This window comes from Melitaea cinxia, chromosome 3, assembly GCF_905220565.1.
Source record: "Melitaea cinxia chromosome 3, ilMelCinx1.1, whole genome shotgun sequence".
NCBI classification, from domain to species: domain Eukaryota; kingdom Metazoa; phylum Arthropoda; class Insecta; order Lepidoptera; family Nymphalidae; genus Melitaea; species Melitaea cinxia.
Genome location: NC_059396.1, coordinates 20,266,807 through 20,287,090, shown reverse-complemented (window position 1 = coordinate 20,287,090; position 20,284 = coordinate 20,266,807). Strand labels below are relative to the sequence as shown.

The 20,284-nt window shown below is 39.2% G+C and overlaps 2 protein-coding genes and 1 long non-coding RNA gene across 3 annotated transcripts; all 3 read right to left on the bottom strand.

Moving 5' to 3' along the window:
* Nucleotides 1-255: 255 nt before the first annotated feature.
* On the bottom strand, nucleotides 256-2,945 carry LOC123669257. Its single transcript, XR_006745725.1, has 2 exons — nucleotides 2,852-2,945; nucleotides 256-383 (listed from the first exon to the last, which is right to left on the bottom strand). It is a non-coding gene; the product is annotated as an uncharacterized LOC123669257 (long non-coding RNA).
* A 46-nt stretch (nucleotides 2,946-2,991) lies between these two features.
* LOC123668507 (signal transducing adapter molecule 1) lies at nucleotides 2,992-9,016 on the bottom strand (the record flags this gene model as incomplete). The annotated part of the gene is made up of 5 exons (XM_045602245.1): nucleotides 8,974-9,016; nucleotides 5,494-5,893; nucleotides 4,943-5,163; nucleotides 4,765-4,875; nucleotides 2,992-3,326 (listed from the first exon to the last, which is right to left on the bottom strand). Coding segments are annotated over exons 1-5 (1,110 nt in total), but the record flags the coding sequence as incomplete, so codon positions are not given.
* A 1,907-nt stretch (nucleotides 9,017-10,923) lies between these two features.
* LOC123668498 lies at nucleotides 10,924-19,969 on the bottom strand. Its single transcript, XM_045602236.1, has 6 exons — nucleotides 19,852-19,969; nucleotides 16,798-16,984; nucleotides 15,667-15,903; nucleotides 13,206-14,651; nucleotides 11,501-12,670; nucleotides 10,924-11,405 (listed from the first exon to the last, which is right to left on the bottom strand). Exons 1-6 carry the CDS (start codon nucleotides 19,967-19,969, stop codon nucleotides 11,195-11,197), a joined length of 3,369 nt encoding a protein of 1,122 aa, XP_045458192.1. The 3' UTR covers nucleotides 10,924-11,194.
* Between the last annotated feature and the right edge of the window lie 315 nt (nucleotides 19,970-20,284).

Below are 20,284 nucleotides of genomic sequence, written 5' to 3'. Positions count from 1 at the left end.
CCTACCCCCATTCCTCCCCACGAGCTCTGGCGACCTCACTCACCGCAGGAACACAACTCTACTTGAAAGTAGTATTATTTAGCTTTGATCTTCAGTAAGGTTGAGAGACTTCCCCAGACAGGTTGTTCAAGAATTTGAGCAGTATATTTCTTGCTGTGCACTAAAAATCTCAATTAGTTAAAATGTTCCACATCTTTTCATGCTGTTCTGGAATCCGTTACAGAATTCGTAAATGTAAATAAAAAACATCGAAAATTTAAAATAATTTATATATTAATATACTAGGTACATAAGCATCAATCACAATAATTTATAATAAGAATTTGAAGGAATGAAGAATTTATTTACAGCTTCAGAACTGACGTCCAGCTCGAGATCAGCACCTGCAATGTTATAATTTTTTGTCTGTAGTATTTTTTTAATTTGTATTAAAAAGAAATAATTATGACTACATGCATATATCACTATACGACAAGAGCCGTAGAGGGTAAATTTAAATTTAATTTCACAAAATAATTATTTGCTCGCAGATGAAAAAAAAACAACTACAATGTACACCGACAAGCAATAAAACGTAAGCAGTTGAAAAATTAATCAATTAAAACGCAGTAATGGGGATAGCTCAAAAAGTTTTTTATTTGTTTTTTTTTTTTTGGAGTTAAGAATCAATTTTCATTTTAGGTATGAAAAAAATATGAGAAGTAAAATCTATTAAACGAATGACCTGGTTGGGTTTCTCGTAACGCCATCTATTGAAACCCAATAAGGTTCTAATAACGCCATCTACCGGATGGCGTTATTTGTTTAGTTTATTTACCATTTGATACGGTATTAATCTTTTTCTTAGACTAGTAAGCCTTTTTTGTGCCTATTTAGACAGTCGATCTGAAGGAGTACACTCCAGTCGTGCCTCGGAGCTGACGCACACGATGATTCCGATGATCCTTTTTTTAATCTAAAGTTGGTGGGTGTCAATGTCATGTGGTCCCATTTAAATTTAATTGAGACCTAACAAATACTTTTCGAGTTAATCTAATAATGAGAGTGAGAAAAATATATATAGAGCCCTACCAGGGATATAGTAAGTGCCTCGAGCGGGTCAGAATAGGATAATGGGGGGTAGCTTTGCACCTTGTGAAGTACTCCAACCATACATGAGCCCTTTATATAATTGTCGAACGTCTAGGTCAACCGAACAGATTAGTAAAAAAATGATTATAAGAAAAACATCTTGATGTTCTCATCGTACTGATTCAAAATTTGACCATTATGTAGAGGAAATTTCCGTAATCTAGCGTTATGAAAAAAAAAAATTATAACCCTTCGTACGATCACACCCATCACCACTCAAATCCGCGTTTTAATTTTATTAGAAACACGTAAGGCGCATATACTATTTTGGGGGTGCGTGAGGAACAGGGTGTTGAGTCCCTCATCCCCCATTGCAAAGGGAGGATCGTCCAACCAGGCGGGTGTTATGTCTGGTGGGCTACTGCCCCGACGGTTGTAGTTGGGTTCTTGTATAAATACTCAATAGCTCTGATAACTTTGATATCGCGATGTAGGTTACGTCAGTTTTTAGTTCGTATGTTATACGTTAGATGTCGCCACACTATTAATATTTGATGTGAGTACTTGTTTCTTTGTAACTTTTTTTTATTTTTAAACGGTTTTATTTAGCTCACCCCGTTTGTTTTATTTTTTATTCTTGGGTCAAATTTAGTAATTCAAATTTCACCCTCTTCCTGTCAACCGATTAATCTGAAATTTTGTATACACTTTGGATTTTGGTGACAATACAATTATGTTTATTCATTATCATTATAAATTCAAGATGGCCGCCGCTACAAAATGGCGGATAATTTATGTTTTATTAATCCCATCAATATGGGTATTAAATGAAAGGGCTCAACAAGCAGAATACAATATACTATAAAAAATTGAAATCCAAGATGGCGGCCGCTACAAAATGGCGGATAACGTAGGTTTTATCGATCCCATCAATATGGGTATCAAATGAAAGTGCTCAACCAGTATAATCAATGTACTATATAAAATTAAAATCCAAGATGGCGGCCTCTACAAAATGGCGGATAACTTAGGTTTTATCAATCCCATCAACATGGGTATCAAATGAAAGGTCTCAACAAGTAGAATACAATTTACTATGCAAAATTGAAATCTAAGCTGGCCGCCGCTACCAAATGTCTGATAACAATTTTTTATCAATCCCACCAATATGGGTATCAAATAAAAGGGCTTGACAAGAAGAATACAGTGCACTATACAACATGAATATTTAAGATGGGCCTTGCAATAATGAAGCACTAAATGAATTAAACAGAATGCAAAATAAAAACTAAAAACTAGAAAATAAAAATAGGTAAAAAAACTTTTTAAGTTAAACGGTTTTATGTTAAACATACATTGCAATGTTTAAGATAAATGTACTAAAAACCAAAAAATAATAAAATAGATACAGTCGTGGGAATTATAAACATATGCATAGACTAGACTAAAATAAAACCGTGGGGCACGTCAATTGCCTATTTTAACGACGAATTAAACGATTCTTCTATCGCACATTAAGTCGATAATTTGTAGACAATTGACGTGCCTCTCTTAAATCTCTATTTAGTTTTTTGACCTCTCTACCAATATATTTTAGTAAGACGTTTATGTGGATACCTCTTATTTTCAATTGATTGGAAAGTACATAAGAATAGGTCAAATCTACAAAATACAATACAAATACAAATTCGCAATTAGGGTTTATTTATGTTAGTAACTAGTTTTTATTCACGTCTGCCCATCGAACCTCGAACACGGTAGCAAAAGGAATCGTACTCACCTCGGGGGTAACGGCTGGTGCGGCGGGTGCGACAGTTGCGGGGGCAGCGCGCCGGGGGGCAGAGCGCCGGGGGGCAGAGCGCCGGGGGGCAGAGCGCCGGGGGGCAGCGGCCCGGCAGGCACGGCCCCGGGGGGCAGCGCGCCGGGGGGCAGCGCGTAGGCGTGCGGCGGCGCGTACGCGGGCTTGGGGTCGCGCATGAGCTCGTGGTAGAGGTTGAGCGCGTCCACCAGGTCGGCGCTGAGCTGCGTGAGGCGCGCGTGGCGGCGGTCGGCGCGCTCCAGCGCCGCGTCCACCAGCGGGCCGGCGGCGGCGGCGCGCGCCTCCAGCGCCGGCAGCCGCGCGCCGTCGTCCGCGGCCGCGGGGTCGGCGTCGTGCAGCAGCGCCAGCGCCTCGTCCATGGCCGCCTCGTCGATGCGCGCCGGCTCCTCCGCGCCCGCCCACTGCACGCGCTTCTCCGCGCCGCGGCTCTCGCTCTCTGCGGCCGACTGCTCCGTTAGGTTCTCAAAAAGACAATGTTAATATTAATCTATTTCGCAGACATCTGCTTACAGTTGGAGCAGTACTCGTGCAATGTATATACGCATATATTTTTTTTTAATTAGATTATGAGCTTACTCTTGACCCCAATATACAGGGTTATTTGTAAAACACCAGCATCCTTGCAGGAGAAGATAGCTAACATTATGTACAACAACATTTGTTCTACGACTTTTGACGTAACTCAATACATTAATTAAAAATGATTTTTTAAGCTTTTATTGTACGGTCCTAACATTTGTAAGTCTGTTTCATTGATTCATTCATTATCGAAAGGCCGACGCGACGCTCGCGCGCTTTTGCACTGCTAATAATAATAATAAATAACATTTTCTCTGCCCGATAATTCTAGTTAATAAAATAAATAAGTTAATAATAAAAATTGCTTGGTGGGTTTGTAGGCAGTATCAGTATCAGTATCACAGTATGTATGTCGCAGTGACTTTGGTAAATGTGTATGTAGATTAGCTATCTGAATTCTGAACATCCAAAGTATGTGAAAATTATTAACGTAGCTAATTATTAGTCTTTAGCGTTTACTAAATTTTAATTAAACCAAATTAATATTAAATATTGGTAGCTAGGTATAATTCACTTTTCATTGTTTAATGCAGGCGAATTAAAAAAGTGGAATCAGCGTATTTACAATAATTAAAATATAAAAAATAATTGACAATAAAATTATATTTACAAACTAAATTTCTATTACCTCTACACCGCGCACATAGCGTTCAAAATAGTCACCATCACAACCAACACACACACCACACCTAAAAATCAGCTGTTCACACACGTGCTAACACTTCCGAATTCGTTTTAATTTGATAATAAACATCCTCACCATTTCCGTGTATTCGACATTAGAATAGCAGTACGCCATGGTTATAAAATTATTTTAGTACAGATACAATACATTGATCGATACGAGTAAAATAAATACGAGTAGCACACAAAATCATATGACGCGGGCGCATCAAAGTCGCCGCGCCGACTGTTTCGGCTAGCGAAATAGTTCAAGTTCAAGGGCGCTAGCGCCGCTCCGGCCCTTCCTTCCCCCCTCACATTTACACCCGCAAGTAGTAACTGTTTACCTAATATTTGGGATGCGCGTAGAGTTTATAACATTCAAACGGAAAATTAAATTAATATTTTTTTTTGTATGAAAGTAAAATCTAACAAATTATGAAAAGTCGTAGAACAAATGTTGTTACTTATGATGTTAGCTATCTTGTCCTGCAAGGATGCTGGTGTTTTACAAGTAACCCTGTATATTATTGGATAATTCTCATTATATGCTCTGTTGTTAACAACCATTATTTAAATAAATAAACGACAACATCCTTACTCGATAGCAATAACGGTAGCGAAAATCTCACCGGGTCGAGGTTCACTGAGATCGGAGGTGACGAAGTTGGAGGGGAAGAGCCCCTCGCCGCGCTCGTTGTAGCCCTTCCACCAGTTGGGGTCGCTCGCGTCCGTCACGTGCACTGCAACGACAACAGCGGTACAGTTGCGCCCCCCACAGCGCCCCCCGCGCCGCCCGCCGCCACTCACCGATCTCGCCGGCCAGGAAGGTGAGCTCGTTGTCCTCGGCCGCCTCGAAGTCGTAGAGCGCGCGCACCTTGCGGGCGGGCGCGGGGGCGGGGGGCGCGGCGGGCGCGGGGGGCGCGGGGGGCGGCTCGTCCACGCGCGGGTACAGCGCGCCCGGCGCCGCCTCGCGCAGCGACAGCGCGATGGCGCGCGCAAGCTCCTCTTGTTCGCGTTTTTCGGCAGCGCTAGCTGCCTGTACAGAAAGAACGAAGCGCATGTTACTTTATTTTATACATCACACACAGCGCAGACAATTTTGTTGCACACAAAGATCGATTATCAACAGTAATTATAATGAAACAATAAAAACCAATAGATTCGACAACATAAAATAAATATGAAAAATAATGCGGGTGAAACCGCGGAGCAGTTTTTACTGTGGCCCACGGCACAGAAAATAAAAAAACAAATTCTGTCTGCAATTACGCGTTGTGCCCCAAAATGTATATACGAGCTCGGAATCGTGTTTCAGAAACCCGGCAGCGGGGAGCCGCACCTGCGCGTCGGCGGCGGGCGCGGGCGCGGGCTTCTCGCCGGCCTCGGCGCACAGCTTGGCGTGCAGCGAGGGGATGAGGTCGAGCTGGGGGTCGTTGCGGAACTCGCCCTCGGCCCACTTGCGCAGCACGGCGCGCAGCTTCTGGGCCACGGCGGGCTGCGCGCGCGCCACGAGGCGCCGGAACTCCTCCTCGAAGTCGCGCGAGGCGACCTCGAGGTGGAAGAGGCGGCCGCAGTTGGCCACGCAGGCGTCCAGGAGCGTGGCCGCGTGCATCTGCACGTGCGGGTCGGCGTGCGCGAGGCGGCGCAGCACGGCGCGCAGGCAGTCGCGCGCGGCGCCGGCGCTGGCGCCCGCGCGGTCGCAGATCTCCAGGATCAGGCCCCACTCCTCGCTCGTGTTGTTCTCGCTGGTCGCCCTCTCTGGTGATTCGTGATGTGCGTTCATTGTAATTAGTTTTTTATATATATTTTCTATGCGTTTTATCACTTAACTCCTCCTAAGCGGCTGAACCGATTAGGTTAAAATTTTGTACGTATATTTCTATGGGTTTATGGATGGTTTGAAAATACAATTGGACCCGGTAGATGGCGCTGCTATCGGTGTGTCAGCAATCAAATTTGGTAGCTGTAGATGACCTAGCTAACCTGGGGAATTTTGTTTCACCTTATTTTTTTTTTCATGAATAAGATTTGTAAATAATTATATATATCAAAATAAAATATAGCCTATATTTTAAGTTGGACAAAGTTACATATCTGTGCAAAATGTCATTAAAATCAGTCTGGAGTTGTAAATTTTTAATTTCCTACTTACAACCGATACTATATACATATCTATATACTTCATATAAGAATGGTCGCTGTGAACAGGTATCTAAGAGTAGAGTTTGTATCAGCAAAAAATCCGGCGGTAGTAGCTGAGTTACAATCCTTTCTGAGTCAAAGTAAATATTTCAATTTAAGTTAATAAATTATATTCCATACTCTTCTTTCCATTGGAAAATACATTATACATTTTATAAGAACTAATTTCGTTTAAGTTTTTTATAAATTAAATTTTAGGGTATAGTAAAAGGTTTGATTCAAGTTTCAAAAACAGTCGGCACATCTCTCCGGTGGATTTAGTGTTACAGATGTTAGGAACTGATATCTGATTGAAATATCATAAGTGCGAACGTAACAGACTGTCTCAGTGAGCAATAGAAGGAAAGAAGTGTTTTATTAGCCATTTCTCACCTATATATATATATATATTTTTTTTTATATATAAATGAAGCATAATTGTTATTATTTTATGGAATCATATTCTTAAAACAATAATACGATGTAAAAAAAAATACAGAACTATATAAATACAGAACTACCTACTTCAGGGTTTTAATGTTTTTATAATAAAACACATATTATTTAAAAGAGTTTTTGTGGAGTTTCTTGCTCACTATCTTGTGCAGAATCTACATCTGGAATCGATAGTAGCTTCACATTTAACTATAACTAGCAGTGCCCAGAGGTTTCTTCCATGTTAATGTGAGAAAAAAAGGTACTAAAAGGTTATATAGCGTTTAACCTTCCTCAGAACACTGACTATTTAAACCAAAGAGAGTTTTTGAGATTTGATTGAAATAATTTAGTTTTATAATATTTGTATATTTCATTTATCTATATTGAATAACCAACATCTAATATATAAAATTCTCGTGTCGTGGTGTTTGTAGTTAAACTCCTCTGAAAGGGCTTGACCAATACTCATGAAATTTTGTGTGCATATCGGGTAAGTCTGAGAATTGAACAACATCTATTTTTCATACCCCTAAATTATAGGGGGGGGGGGGTTAAGAAGGTTAATAAAATATTATGAAATTTTGTGTGCATATTGGGTAGATCTGAGAATCAGCCAAAATCTATTTTTCATTATTCTAAGTTATGGGGAAGGGGAGGAATGAGAAGGTTAAAAAATACATGGTAAAACAACGTTTGCGGGGTCAGCTAGTATCTATATGTAATATGATAATAATGAATGTCATATCTTTATATCGTTTTCACTATTAAAAATGCATCATTAATTTATGAAGAAAGCTGTTTACACCAAATAAATTTCTGAACACACACATAAATATTTGACAACCAAAATATATGTCAATCCTTTTTCATTATTGACATTATTCTACATTATCAAAAACGCCACTATCCAAATATTGTTGATATATCGAGTCGATTTAAAACCTATATAAATACATTCTTTAATTTGAGGAGAGAGTTTACAGTATGGTCGAGATGAACATTAAATGTTTGACAGTTATCAAACCTACGAACATTTAGTATAAGAAATCTTTTACTTTTTTTTTATTTATTTTTTATTTGTCAATGTTTTTATAGTTATTCTATTATTTGGGATGGAGACAAATACAACATTTTAATCCAGCTGTTCTTGAGTTATAAAGTTCGAACAAACCTGCCTTTGTTTTATATATTATTAGCTTTTGCCCGTGGCTTCGCTCGCATTGATTTTTTTTTAATTAAAAGTATCCTTTTATTCGTATAACTCCAAAAATATGTGTAAAACGTTTCATGATGATCAGTTGAGTAGTTTTTGCGTGAAAGCATAACAACAAACTTACATTTTTTTTTTAATATATAGACTAGTGCTTGACTGCGATCTCACCTGATGGCAAGTGAAGATGCAGCCTAAGGTGGTGCGCGCTTGCCTAGAAGATGCCTATTCACTCTTGATTTAAAGACATACATTCTAGGGATAGTAGGGATGACTACTTAAACCATTAAAATTATATATTTTAATTTGTAAAATACAATTCAACAGTGCTTCTGAAGCTATTTGGATAAAGTAATTTTTAAATTTATATTTTGTTATAGTGATAAAGATGTAAGATGTGTGACAATAAAACAGCAAATGAAGAAAAAATTCTTTTTAATATGTGGCAACAACGTAACAAGCACCCAATCTTACTGTGAACTCAGTTGACAAGTATGTGTAACCTTAATATTCTTCCATCTCCTAACATCTAGTGACCTCAACATCAAGTTGTAACTATTTCTTTATATTAATAGAAAACTTCAATTCTGATCACAAAATGAAATAATCTCCCAGAACTATACTAATACATTTTCATACTTTTACTGAGCTGTGAGAGATCCCTTACACCTTAGCTTCATTATATTTAATAATAACAATGTTGATAAGGATTGTGATTCATATGCTACACCGTATTTTCAAATTTCATCAGCATTTTTCCATAGTACTAAGTATAACATGATTAACTGGTACTTCATTGTGATACCTGCGCTGCTTTTTACATAATTAGATAATAAAAACTACATGAATAGTCAAGAACACAAAAATTACCTTACAGGACAGCTTAATCACTAAGTATACGAGATAAAAGGGTCGATGACATTTCTATTATTTCTCTTTGTTTGTTAAGTAGCTCGAAGGAAAGATTTTATTTGTATTTACGAAATAGGAAAATACAAAAGCAACGTACCCACGTCCTGGTCAAAAGGCGAGGTTCCTCCGAAAATTCCCATTGTTGTGAACGTCTTAATCATTTACAATTTTTAGTGAAAGCTACTAATAGGCTACGATTTTGATTACATGGGCGCAGAGTCTTTATTTCTTTGTGTAATTCTATTTAAATGACGGGTTTTGCGGTTAACAATTCTTTATCTTTGTGATGATGATCTGATTAATACTAATTTACAAAACAACCCACTTTTATGCTACTGTTGATGCAACGCAAAAGTCATCGTGTTGTCAATGTCAAGGTGTTAAAATGTCAACTGTCAGATTGTGAAGCTATTTGTTTTAGTTCTGGCAATTCTCGTACATTTGCCATTATGAAACGGGGAAAATTTCTTCATAAATTTAAAAGATAAATTTAGGAATCATTCAGGGCAGGAATAGATAAAAAATATTTATGACATATAGATAATAAAGATATCTATATGTATCAAATAAAAAGATATCTATTTGTAGATATCTATATGTATCTATGTGTTTTTTTTCGCAAAATAGGCGCATTAAGACGTCGAGTTGCGTAAAACAGCCCGTGTTTATCAACATCAACATGTATACAAATAAATAAAATTGGAGTGTCTGTTTGTAATATTAAAACAACCGCTTTTTACTAAATGCATACGGATGCATACACGGTACATATAGCAAAATAACATTGTTTACAATTTCTGTCTATTTGTTCCGGCTAATCTCTGAAACGGCTGGACCGATTTCGACGGGACTTTCACTGGCAGATAGACGATTTAATAAGGAGTAACTTAGGCTACTTTTATTTTAGAAATTTACTTATATTATAACTCTGCAATTGCAAAACAAAAGCTTATTGTTAACTAAACGCGGACAAGTTGTGTTTACTCTCTAACAAAAAAAACTGACTTCAATTTATTTATTTATTTATTCATTCTTAATGTACACCAAAATACAGACACACATGAAAAAGATACAATACAACATATAAGATTATATTTAGGATTTAGTGTATTATTAAAATATTGTAATTGTGTTTACTCTCTAAGAAAAAGAAACTGACTTCTATTTATTTATTTATTTATTCATTCTTAACGAACACCAAAAACAGACACATGTAAAAAAGGTACAACACAAAATGTACAAAGGCAATCTTATTGTTAAAGTGTGATTTTGTAGGAAGTAGAATGTAAGCAAGATTTAAGCCAAGATTCAGATACCAAGATCGCATGAATATTGTTATATTGAAACGTAGATAATAAGACAGGATAGTGAGTAGAATTTACATCAGAATTTAAAAAAAAATTCGAATTATTAGAAATCAACTCATAAACATCTCTTCAGATCTGCCTAAAATTCAAAAGAACCCGCATGACTAACACCAGTTGTCGTGGAATAAAGAATTATCAAAATCGGTACATTCAGTAAAAATCTATGAAGTAACACACGTAATAGTTGAATTGAAAACCCTCATCCTTTTTTAATTCGGTTTCAAACCATAAAATTTAAAACAAATAAGCACAAATATAATTTTGTTTTAAAGTTTCATATACAGTTGCAATATTATGCACCTAATAATATCCTATGCACCTAATAAAAAGAAAAAAGAGATTTGCATTTCATTGCATGAGTATATAAGGGGAAGTTTGAAAGTAGCACCCGTGACAGAGAAAATGAGGAGCAATAGGTTAACGTGGTATGGGCATGTCATTACATCCCTCCTCATTAGGAGGGATGAACGCTATGTTGGTAAAAGAATGTTAGGGATAAATGTCGAAGGACGAAGAGCGATCGGCAGACCGAAAAAGCGATGGATGGATTGTGTGAGTGAGGATATAAGAAAGAAAGGAGTAAGCACTGAAGTGACGAATAATAGAGAGGAATGGAAGAGGAAAACATGTTGTGCCGACCCTACATAAGGGCAGGAAGATGATGATGATGATGATGCATCATCAAAAATCATAAAGAAGAGATTTGCATTGCATTGCATCATCACACTCAGCGACCCTCCGTAAGATGTGAATCTTATATCGTGAATCCTGAAATATACACAACGCACAAGCACAAAAACCCAAACCATGGCAGTGATAAGCATCTGTAACTGGCTGTATAAACATTTGTAATGTGTGGGAAGAAACCCTCGACTAGTTCATCCGATTGCTATGATAACTATAATACAATTCTTACAAGTTACAATTAGGTTTAAGGATAGTACATGAATTCTAAAATGGCAAAGGGATGAGATCACATGCGGTTTTTCTTCTGTAAGTGTGTTTATTCTTGTTGGAAGAGTATAAGTTGGGGTCAGGTAAGTCGGGTGCCAGTAGAGCCGGTGATATGGTTTGCGGGTTACGCGTGAGATAGTCATGAATGTACTTCGCACTCGGCCGAGACTCTGCATCGAAGCGCCAACACTCCGACGTTAACATGCGCCTGTAAATAAATCTCCGAGTTATTATAGGTATATAAAAACGACACTCTCTCTACACGTCAACACATACGGAATCCGCACGACGACATATACTCACGTGTATCTCGACGTGTCCGGTGGTAATGGGGGACTTCCACCCGCTAAAACATATTCGCAAACTTGACTCTTTAACCAACTTCCGAAGGGGCGCGCCCCGAGAGTGGCCACTTCCAATATCAACACGCCGAGAGCCCATACATCTGAAGCCGGTGAGAACGCTCCGTACTTAAGCGTTTCGGGCGCCATACATAGAACTGGAAACAAATCACGCCTTTGCGACATATACATGGTTGCTTGTTCATTAAACTTGCGAGCCAGTCCGAAGTCGGCCAGTTTAAGTGACCTATTTTTGTCAATGAGACAATTAGCGGCGCGGACGTCTCTGTGCACCAGCCTCTGGTCGGCGAGGTACTCGAGAGCCGCGGCCGCCTCTCGGGCAAAGCGGGTGAGCTCACTGTCCGACACTTCCATTGCTTCCTCAGCGGTGACTTCACCCAGCTTAGCGCTAATTGCAAACTTTCGACGAAATGTCAAGTATTGCTGTAAGTCATTGTAATAAGCGTATTCCATTAACAATGTCGGTCGTCCACCTTCTACGCAAACGCCGATAAGGCGTATAATGTTTTCATGATGTAGAGGCGCCATGATGTACCCCTCATGTAGAAAATCAACCATTCTAGCGAACGTTACGCATTGGTGCGGTTCTTTTGCAGCAAGTAAGACTGTTTCTCTCGATGTTTTCAATTGGGCAAAATATACGTCTCCATTTGCACCTTCACCAATTTTGTACAAAATTTTAATTAAATCGCGACTCACCAGATATCGATCTAAGCCAGATACGACGCATTGATTTTCCTCCTTCTCGAGGCGTCTTAAAGCCACTAGTCGAACACGTCTTGCTAAGAAGATTCCCAGAAAGGCGAGGATTAGAACAGCAACAACAATGGCGATCGTCCACACGTGACATCGAGGTGCGAAAGGATCGCCCGTTGTAAATGTGGCACAATGCTCTCTGTCAGGGGTCTGGTGTCCAAAAAGTTTTGTGCATGTAGCTTTTTTACTGGGCCAGAAGTCGCTTACGCCGTTTCGATCGACATACCACGTGGCGATCAAAGAACCTCTTGTACCGAACCATTTTTCGATAAATACCAGTCTCTTGTCAGGTTTACTATTAAGCTCTTGTGCAGTTCCATTTAATGTCAAATTGCGCAAACTTTTTGAAAATTTCCTGAAAAGTTTAAAATATATTACTATAAATATTTGTGTATAACAATGATAAGTACTTTCATATCATTACATAGCATAAAGCAAAGTCGCTTTCCGCTGTGTGTATGCTTAGATTTATATGTATAATCATACACTTATATTAATATGCTAAGGTTAAGATATGTGACCTTAATAAATATACTTCCGCGGCTTTTAAAAAGTTCAAGGGGTCGTTATCGTTGATGAGGACATAGGTACATTATTTTTGTTTTTAAAAGATTCCTTAACGCTGTGTTTAGTTATCGGTTTCCTAATTATGTTGTGTATGTAAAAATGTTCGTTAATAAAGTCCCATTAAATAGTGTTAAACGAACCACGTCTTTGAATAGAACTTAACAGAATTTTTCAATTAATTGTTGGTTTATTTATAGTTGTAATCACGGTTGTCTAATCTAACGTGGCAATACCACACGTGCTAAAGCTTTACCATTTTAGTGTATACTCAAAGAGTACACAAAATGTTTTTCAAATTTAATAATTAAACTCGACATACTTACATAGCACTTCCGAGGCTATGCGGGTCATACACGTAGGAGGGGTAGTCAGTCAGAAACTTCGCGAACCCGTGGCCAAGCAGCAGTAAGGCGTCCGCGAGCGCCGCAGAGCCCGCGGCCGCGGCGAGCTCGGAGCCGCTCGCGCGCCCCAGCCGCCGCAGCGCGGCGCGCAGCTCCGGCGAGCCGCCCGCGGCCGCGCCCCCCCTCCACGCCGGTCCTATGCTGTAGTGGTACATAGTTCCCCAATTTGTTTCTTCGTTACACTTATTTTTAGGCCTCCAATCTCTCACTATCCACATAAAACCGGCTTCCGGTGTCATACCTAGCTTCCACGCACTACATATTACGATAAACGCAATATCCCATTTTGTGTTGACAAAAAATATACGAGCATCTTCTTTTCGGTATTTATCTACAGTATCGTTAATATTAGTTGTGTCCACGATTCTTTCTCGAGTGAGTAGCTTTTCAGAAGCGAGAAGATTTTTTATAAATATTCTTGAGTAGTTCGTATCATCGGACAGTATAGCTATACGCGACCATTCACATCGTTGAAATAATTCTAAATAAGCTCTGGTAAGGTTAACCAGGGTTGCTGAGATTGCGTACACCGCAACGGTAGAATCTAAGAGTACTTCCGGCATGCTGGGACCCACCAGCAGAAGCGGGGGTTGGTACTTATTCGCCTCTGTGACCATCTCGGCCGTTATACTCGGACCCCACGCCACGGCACCAGCTACGTCGTTATCCCGAGCCAGGTAAGAGATTTCCTTTTTAAAATGGGATGTATTCGAACAATTTACTTTTCTTATAAGTAAATTATAATTGATTTCTTTTATGTCCGACGATAGTCGATCGCTCACATAATTTTTTATATCTCTATATTCTTCATAGTCAGGATTTTCATTACAAAGGAATAATTTAATTTTGTACGTACGCGGGAGCGGTCGCTCAGTACTATTCCTTAAGGTCCAATTTTGAATTTTCCCGTCATTTTTCAATGCCCATTGACAAGCAGCTTCTACTATGTTAGAGTTATTTGTTAAGGACAATTCGTATTCTAATATTTGGCGGAGGTCCTTCGGCTCCGGCGCAAAACGATTCACAAGTGTATATATCGGAGGAGCAAATGATCTCATAAATTCTCCATCGCCGATGCGAACAGCATTACTGGGATCGAGAACAGGAGAGCATTGATAGATGCAAGTCGGAGGATACAGACGCACAACACTCGAAACGTCGGTCCAAATGTCTTCGTCTAGAAATAAGAAAGTTTTGTTCTCATTTCGCAGTTTTAAAACCTTCTTACGCAGGAGTGAGTCGGACGGGAAAAATATAAGTTGTAGTGGCAAGTGCAATTTTTCAATCCGCTGCTGCAGTTCGCCCGCGACGTGATCATCGTGTCGACTTTCATTGCGCGCTAACACTGCAAAGCACTTGTCGCATCCCCTGCGGTCATATCAGAAGTACGTTAATCATCGTCATCATCACTTCAGCCTATCGCAGTCCACTGCTGGACATAGGCCTCCACAAGTTCGCGCCAAAAATGGCGTGAACTCATGTGTACGTTAAATACAATTGAATATTTTTTGTTGAAGTTACAATTAATGTCATCATTCATCATTACAACCTAAACAGTCCACTGCTGGACATAGGTCTCCACAAGTTTACGCCAAAAATAACGTGTACTCATGTGTTTTACCCATAGTCACCACGCTGGGCAGGCGGGTTGGTGACCGCAGTACTTACTGGCTTTGTCGCACCGAAGACGCTGCTGCCCGTCTTCGGCCTGTGTATTTCAAAGCCAGCAGTTAGATAGTTATCCCGCCACCGGTCGGCTTTTTAAGTTCCAAGTTGGTAGCGGAACTGTGTTATCCCTTAGTCGCCTCTTACGACACCCACGGGTACAGAGGGGGTGGCTATATTCTTTAGTACCGTAGCCACACAGTACGCAATTAATGTAATTACTTAAAATAATTTCTTACTCAAATAAATCAGAAATAGCATAAAAAATTATATGTTAGTACATTTAATTGAAGACGCGTTGGCGCAACGGTCACAGCACTGGTTTGTGACTGTTGCGCTAGCGGTTGCAGGTTTGAGGTTGTTCCCCGCACATGACAAACATGTGTACTGGCCATAAAGATATTTGTCGTAATCTGGGCGTTTGTGCATTCCTTGTAGGTCTCCTTACCGTGCCTCGGAGAACATTTTAAGCCTCAGTCCTGGTTGTTATCATGTACACCTGATAGCAATCGTTACTTATAGTAGGGAATATATCCGCCAACCTGTATTGAAGCAGCGTGGTGGACTAAGTTCTGATCCTTCTCCTACATGGAGAAAGAGGTTTATTCCCAGCAGTGGGAAATCACAGGCTGAAGCGATTTAATTAATCAATAGTAGAAATAAAATTTGACGGTGTAGTATAGTCAAAGTCACCTGTTTAACATGGGTGTGAACTTACCTATTGCTCGGTGAAATGTCTTTTGATTCAATAAAACCGCAATTTTTCAACGCATCTGTTGTGTAAATGGACGCGTTTTTAACGAACTCGACGCAGTTCTGCCCGGGCAGGTGGGCGAATACATGTATGGACGAGGGTGAAGCGGCCGGAGCCAGGGTCGACACCATGTCGATATACCGTTTCCCCGACTGGCACCCGGCGCGGGGCACCAGAACCGTCGGCGCCACGACCGCGTACCTGTCGACACAAGCAGTACACACAACGTTAAAAACTTGAACTTGTCTTTCAAAATCAAATCAAAACTTACTTTGTTCAAGCAGTCTTCAAGAGCATAATTAAATCGTATTTTTTTTCGTACTTAATTCGACCGTATATATATATTTTTTTATGTATGTTTGGGGATAGCTTCGTCGTTTATGAACCGATTTTGATAATTATTTTTTTGTTGGAAAGGAAATATCCGAAGGATCTGATGATGGGATCCAAGAGAAATCGAGGAAAACCCTCGAAAATCGTAGTGACGACTAGTACGTTTGTTACTTGTCGATGTAATTGAAGTCGGTCTTTTCAGTTTACTGACAAACACAATTATATAAAATAAAAGTAATATTTCGCTAAATTAATTAATTATAGTTAAAACTGAAGTTGCCACCAATTAAAAATATTGATTTTGCAGAAAATAATTGATTGAAACCTGCGTAGAAGCAGAAGCTTCGGGGAGTTACACTACCGGCCCTGTTGTAAAATTTTAAAAACAAAATCGGGTTTCCCACGTCACCTGCGATCATATTCTAGAGAGCTACACTGACTCTGATAGGCTATAATGACTCGCCAATGGCGGGCACGTCAAGAAGGACATCATCATCATTATTATCTTCAGTTAATCACAATAAAAATAAACCACTATTAGTCAACAACAAACAACAGAAACGTAACGATCGCCCTGGTTTAGTAATATTTCTTTCCTGTCTAGTGTCTTTGTGGGCCTCTCAACCGTCTCTCGGAGAGCATGTGTCGATTCCGGTTTTTATCACATCACCGATGATAGCGATCGTTACTCTGGCATCGCTACTTGCCCAGGAGTGGGATGTTACAGGTTGAATCATGATCGTGATCAACTAGAAGTCATACTTGAGCCAGTCATTGGAGTAGGCGGTCAGGTCGCAGAGGTCTGCGGGGTCCAGCTGCAAGTGCGCGGAGTGTCCTAGCACGTGACGCACGGCAGCCAGTAGCAGAGCGGCGGCCGCGCGCGCACCCCCGCCCTCGTACCAAACCGTCACCTCGGTCTCCTGGCCGTTCTCCAGCACCGGGATGTCTCCTATCGGTGAAGCGTTCTATTGAGGGGTACAGCAGGGAATATCGTGTTCGAAATAAGGAGCAACCCCACTGGGGTGTCCCCCAGTGGGGTTGCTCCTTATTTCGATTTCAGTCCTCGACCTTACTACAGAAGATCACAGCTAAATAATACCGCTTTTAGATAGTGTTTTGTTCCTGTGATGAGTAAGGTGACCAGAGCTCCTGGGGGATTGGGGGTAGGGTAGGCAATACGCTTGCGATGCTTCTGATGTGGCAGGCGTCTATAAGCTACGGTAACCGCTTACCATCAGGTTGACCGTAAACTATGTTGCCCCGCACCGGTGTAAGTTCTAACATTTCGTTCAATTTAAAACTAAATTAAAAACAAATTGTTTTCATATTTTTATTTAATCATGCTTTTGTTGCCACATATAAGACTATATAAGCATACACACTAGTTATTTTATCAAAGTATTATTTTGGGTCAGTTAACAGGAAAATATGAAGGAAAAATACGACGACACCGCCGCGTTGTAGCTAGAATAGGATCTCCGCACAAAAGAGTAATTAATAAATGTATCCGACTTCAATTACATCGACAAGTAATACAACGTAGATCGACGAAAAAATAGTCAAGCAACTACGCGTTATCAAAGATTACTCAAAAAGTAGTTATCAGATCTCAATAAAATTTATATGTGACCACATGATAAACATCAGCTTTCGATTAAATTAAAAATTATCAAAATCGGTACACCCAGTAAAAAGTTATTGCGGATTTTCGAGAGTTTCCCGCAATTTATCTGGGATCCCATCATCAGATCCTGGTTTCCTTATCATGGTACCAAACTAAGGATATCCCCTTTCCAAAAAAAAGAATTATCAAAATCGGTACATCCAGTAGAAAGTTATGCGGTATAATACAACGTAGGTCGACGAAATAGCGCCAAATAAAAACGCATTATTAGATATAACTCGAAAAGTAGTTGTTAGATCTCAAATAAATTTAAATGGGACCAATTGACACACACCATCTTTCGATTAAAAAAAAAATTGTCGAAATCGGTCCACCCGGTCAAAAGTTCTGATGTAACATACATAAAAAAAAATACAGTCGAATTGAGAACCTTCTCCTTTTTTGGAAGTCAGTTAAAAAGAAAACATACTATACATAAACATATACATACATACATATATACATACATACATACATACATACATACATACATACATGCATACACATACATGAGATAGCTTGCGTCGGCATAGTCGAGAATGGATAGGATTAGGGATTGGGCTAGCATAACTTTGGTGGGAATTGGCAGGAAATAACGTAACCTCTGAAGATATTTAAGTGATGCTATAGTTTTCCGGCTTAACTCTTTAATGTGATTGGTCCACGATAAGGTAGTCTATGTATAAACCAAGGTTTTTTACATTCATACTATATATACGGTACGACGGTTCCGTTGAATTTTAGTTTCGGTAATTCGACTCAATCGATTCTTGAAATCAGGTTCTGAGACTTAGCAGAATTCACAGTCAGACCGTACATGTTGCTCCAGTTACAAATAATTTCCAGGTCACTGTTAATAAAAGAGACAGCAGTAGGTAGCCCCTCAAGAGAAGACTGGAGATAAATTTGAACATCCTCGGCATACATGTGAAAGAGAGAAGTTATGTTGGAAGTTATAGAATTAATGTACAATGAAAAAAGTAAAGGAGACAATACACCACCCTGAGGTACACCGGCCATTACATCACACCGGGAATATCTTCCTGGTCTCTGGTCTCTTCAATACGAAATTACCTCTGAGTTGAATTTCGAACTTGTACCACTAAAACTTAAGGACTTTCATACAAACTTGTGAGAGCCCTTAGATCCCTTTAAATCTATAAAAAATTCGTTCTTAGCGGACGTTTACTAACTATGAACTATTAACCCTACCAAATTTCATCTGTATGCCTCCAGCGGTTTTTGAGATTTCGTGATAAGTGAATGACTTGTGGGAAACTTATAATTTATTTATGTATATTATATTTACATGTATTACGCATATAGCACTCACACATATTACATATACTATCTATTAGTATTTAATTTGTAAATAATATTAATAATACTTTAAACACAAAAACTTACCAAGTTATAATTAATCATTTATCTAGCTGGATGAAAAATGATTAAATTATTAAAATGACTATTAAAACATATTGTTTGGTAATAGGAACGTGAAAATTTGAGTTCTATTCATTTTTACGCCTGTCGAGCGTGATTAAAAATGATTAAATTACTAAAATGAGTATTTATAAACATGGGTTGGAGATAGAAGGGTGAAAATTTAGAGTTGTATTTATTTTTTAATTTCACATTACAAAAATATAAAAATAGACATTTTGTCCAAAAAAACATTTAAGAAAAAGTTAGGTGTAGACAACCCTTATTAACCACTTAGGGTTATGAAAAATAAATATACCATCCTGGACCGAATAATAAGTTTTAGTTATTAATTCGCAAATTCGTTTGTGGGATTTTATAATGCATGCAAATACCTCAACCCGGAAAGGAGACGTTTACTTTGCGCAGTCGGATACTCGGGTTTATAATTTTGTTGTTCCTACTCGTGTTTACACTGCGGTTAGTATTGTTTATATCAAAACGATCAATATTCTTGTAAATATATATAATATGTTGTAAATATATTGTGACACAACGGTTAAAATGTTTTCCTTATGAAAAAATTCCTCAGAGACTCAGACTCCAAGATCATAAACGACGCAAATAGCCTTTTTTGTAACAGACCGTTAAATGCCATGCTATCTATTTGATTATTCAGATTTTTCGTCACGTGAAAGGAATAAGCGTACAGTTCTGTGAAAGGGACTCACCGCGCAGCCCGGGCCGCCAGCGCGCCTGCAGGTCGTCGCACGCGTCCGCGCCGACCACCGCGAGCGCGCAGAGCCCCGCCAGCGCGCTCGCTAGCACCCGACCTCTCCATTGACACATGTTTTCGGTATCGACTGGTACGCTGTCGACTGTGTTCTTTGAGCTCGGTATTCCAACTACGTGGCACAATCAGGAAGTTCCTAATAAAATTCACACATGTCAAAGTTGTCTTGCCTCACGCATTATAATTTATTTTACATTAATTGGTATCTTAAACGCCGTCGAAAGGTGTTTAATTTCATTTCCATAATTTTCATATTTCATTGGGTACGTGAAAAATTGTACAAGTACATACAGAGAAACAATTTTTATACATGCTGAAGTTCTCTTATCTACGTAATATTTGATCTTATAAAAGAATTTTACTTACTAGTA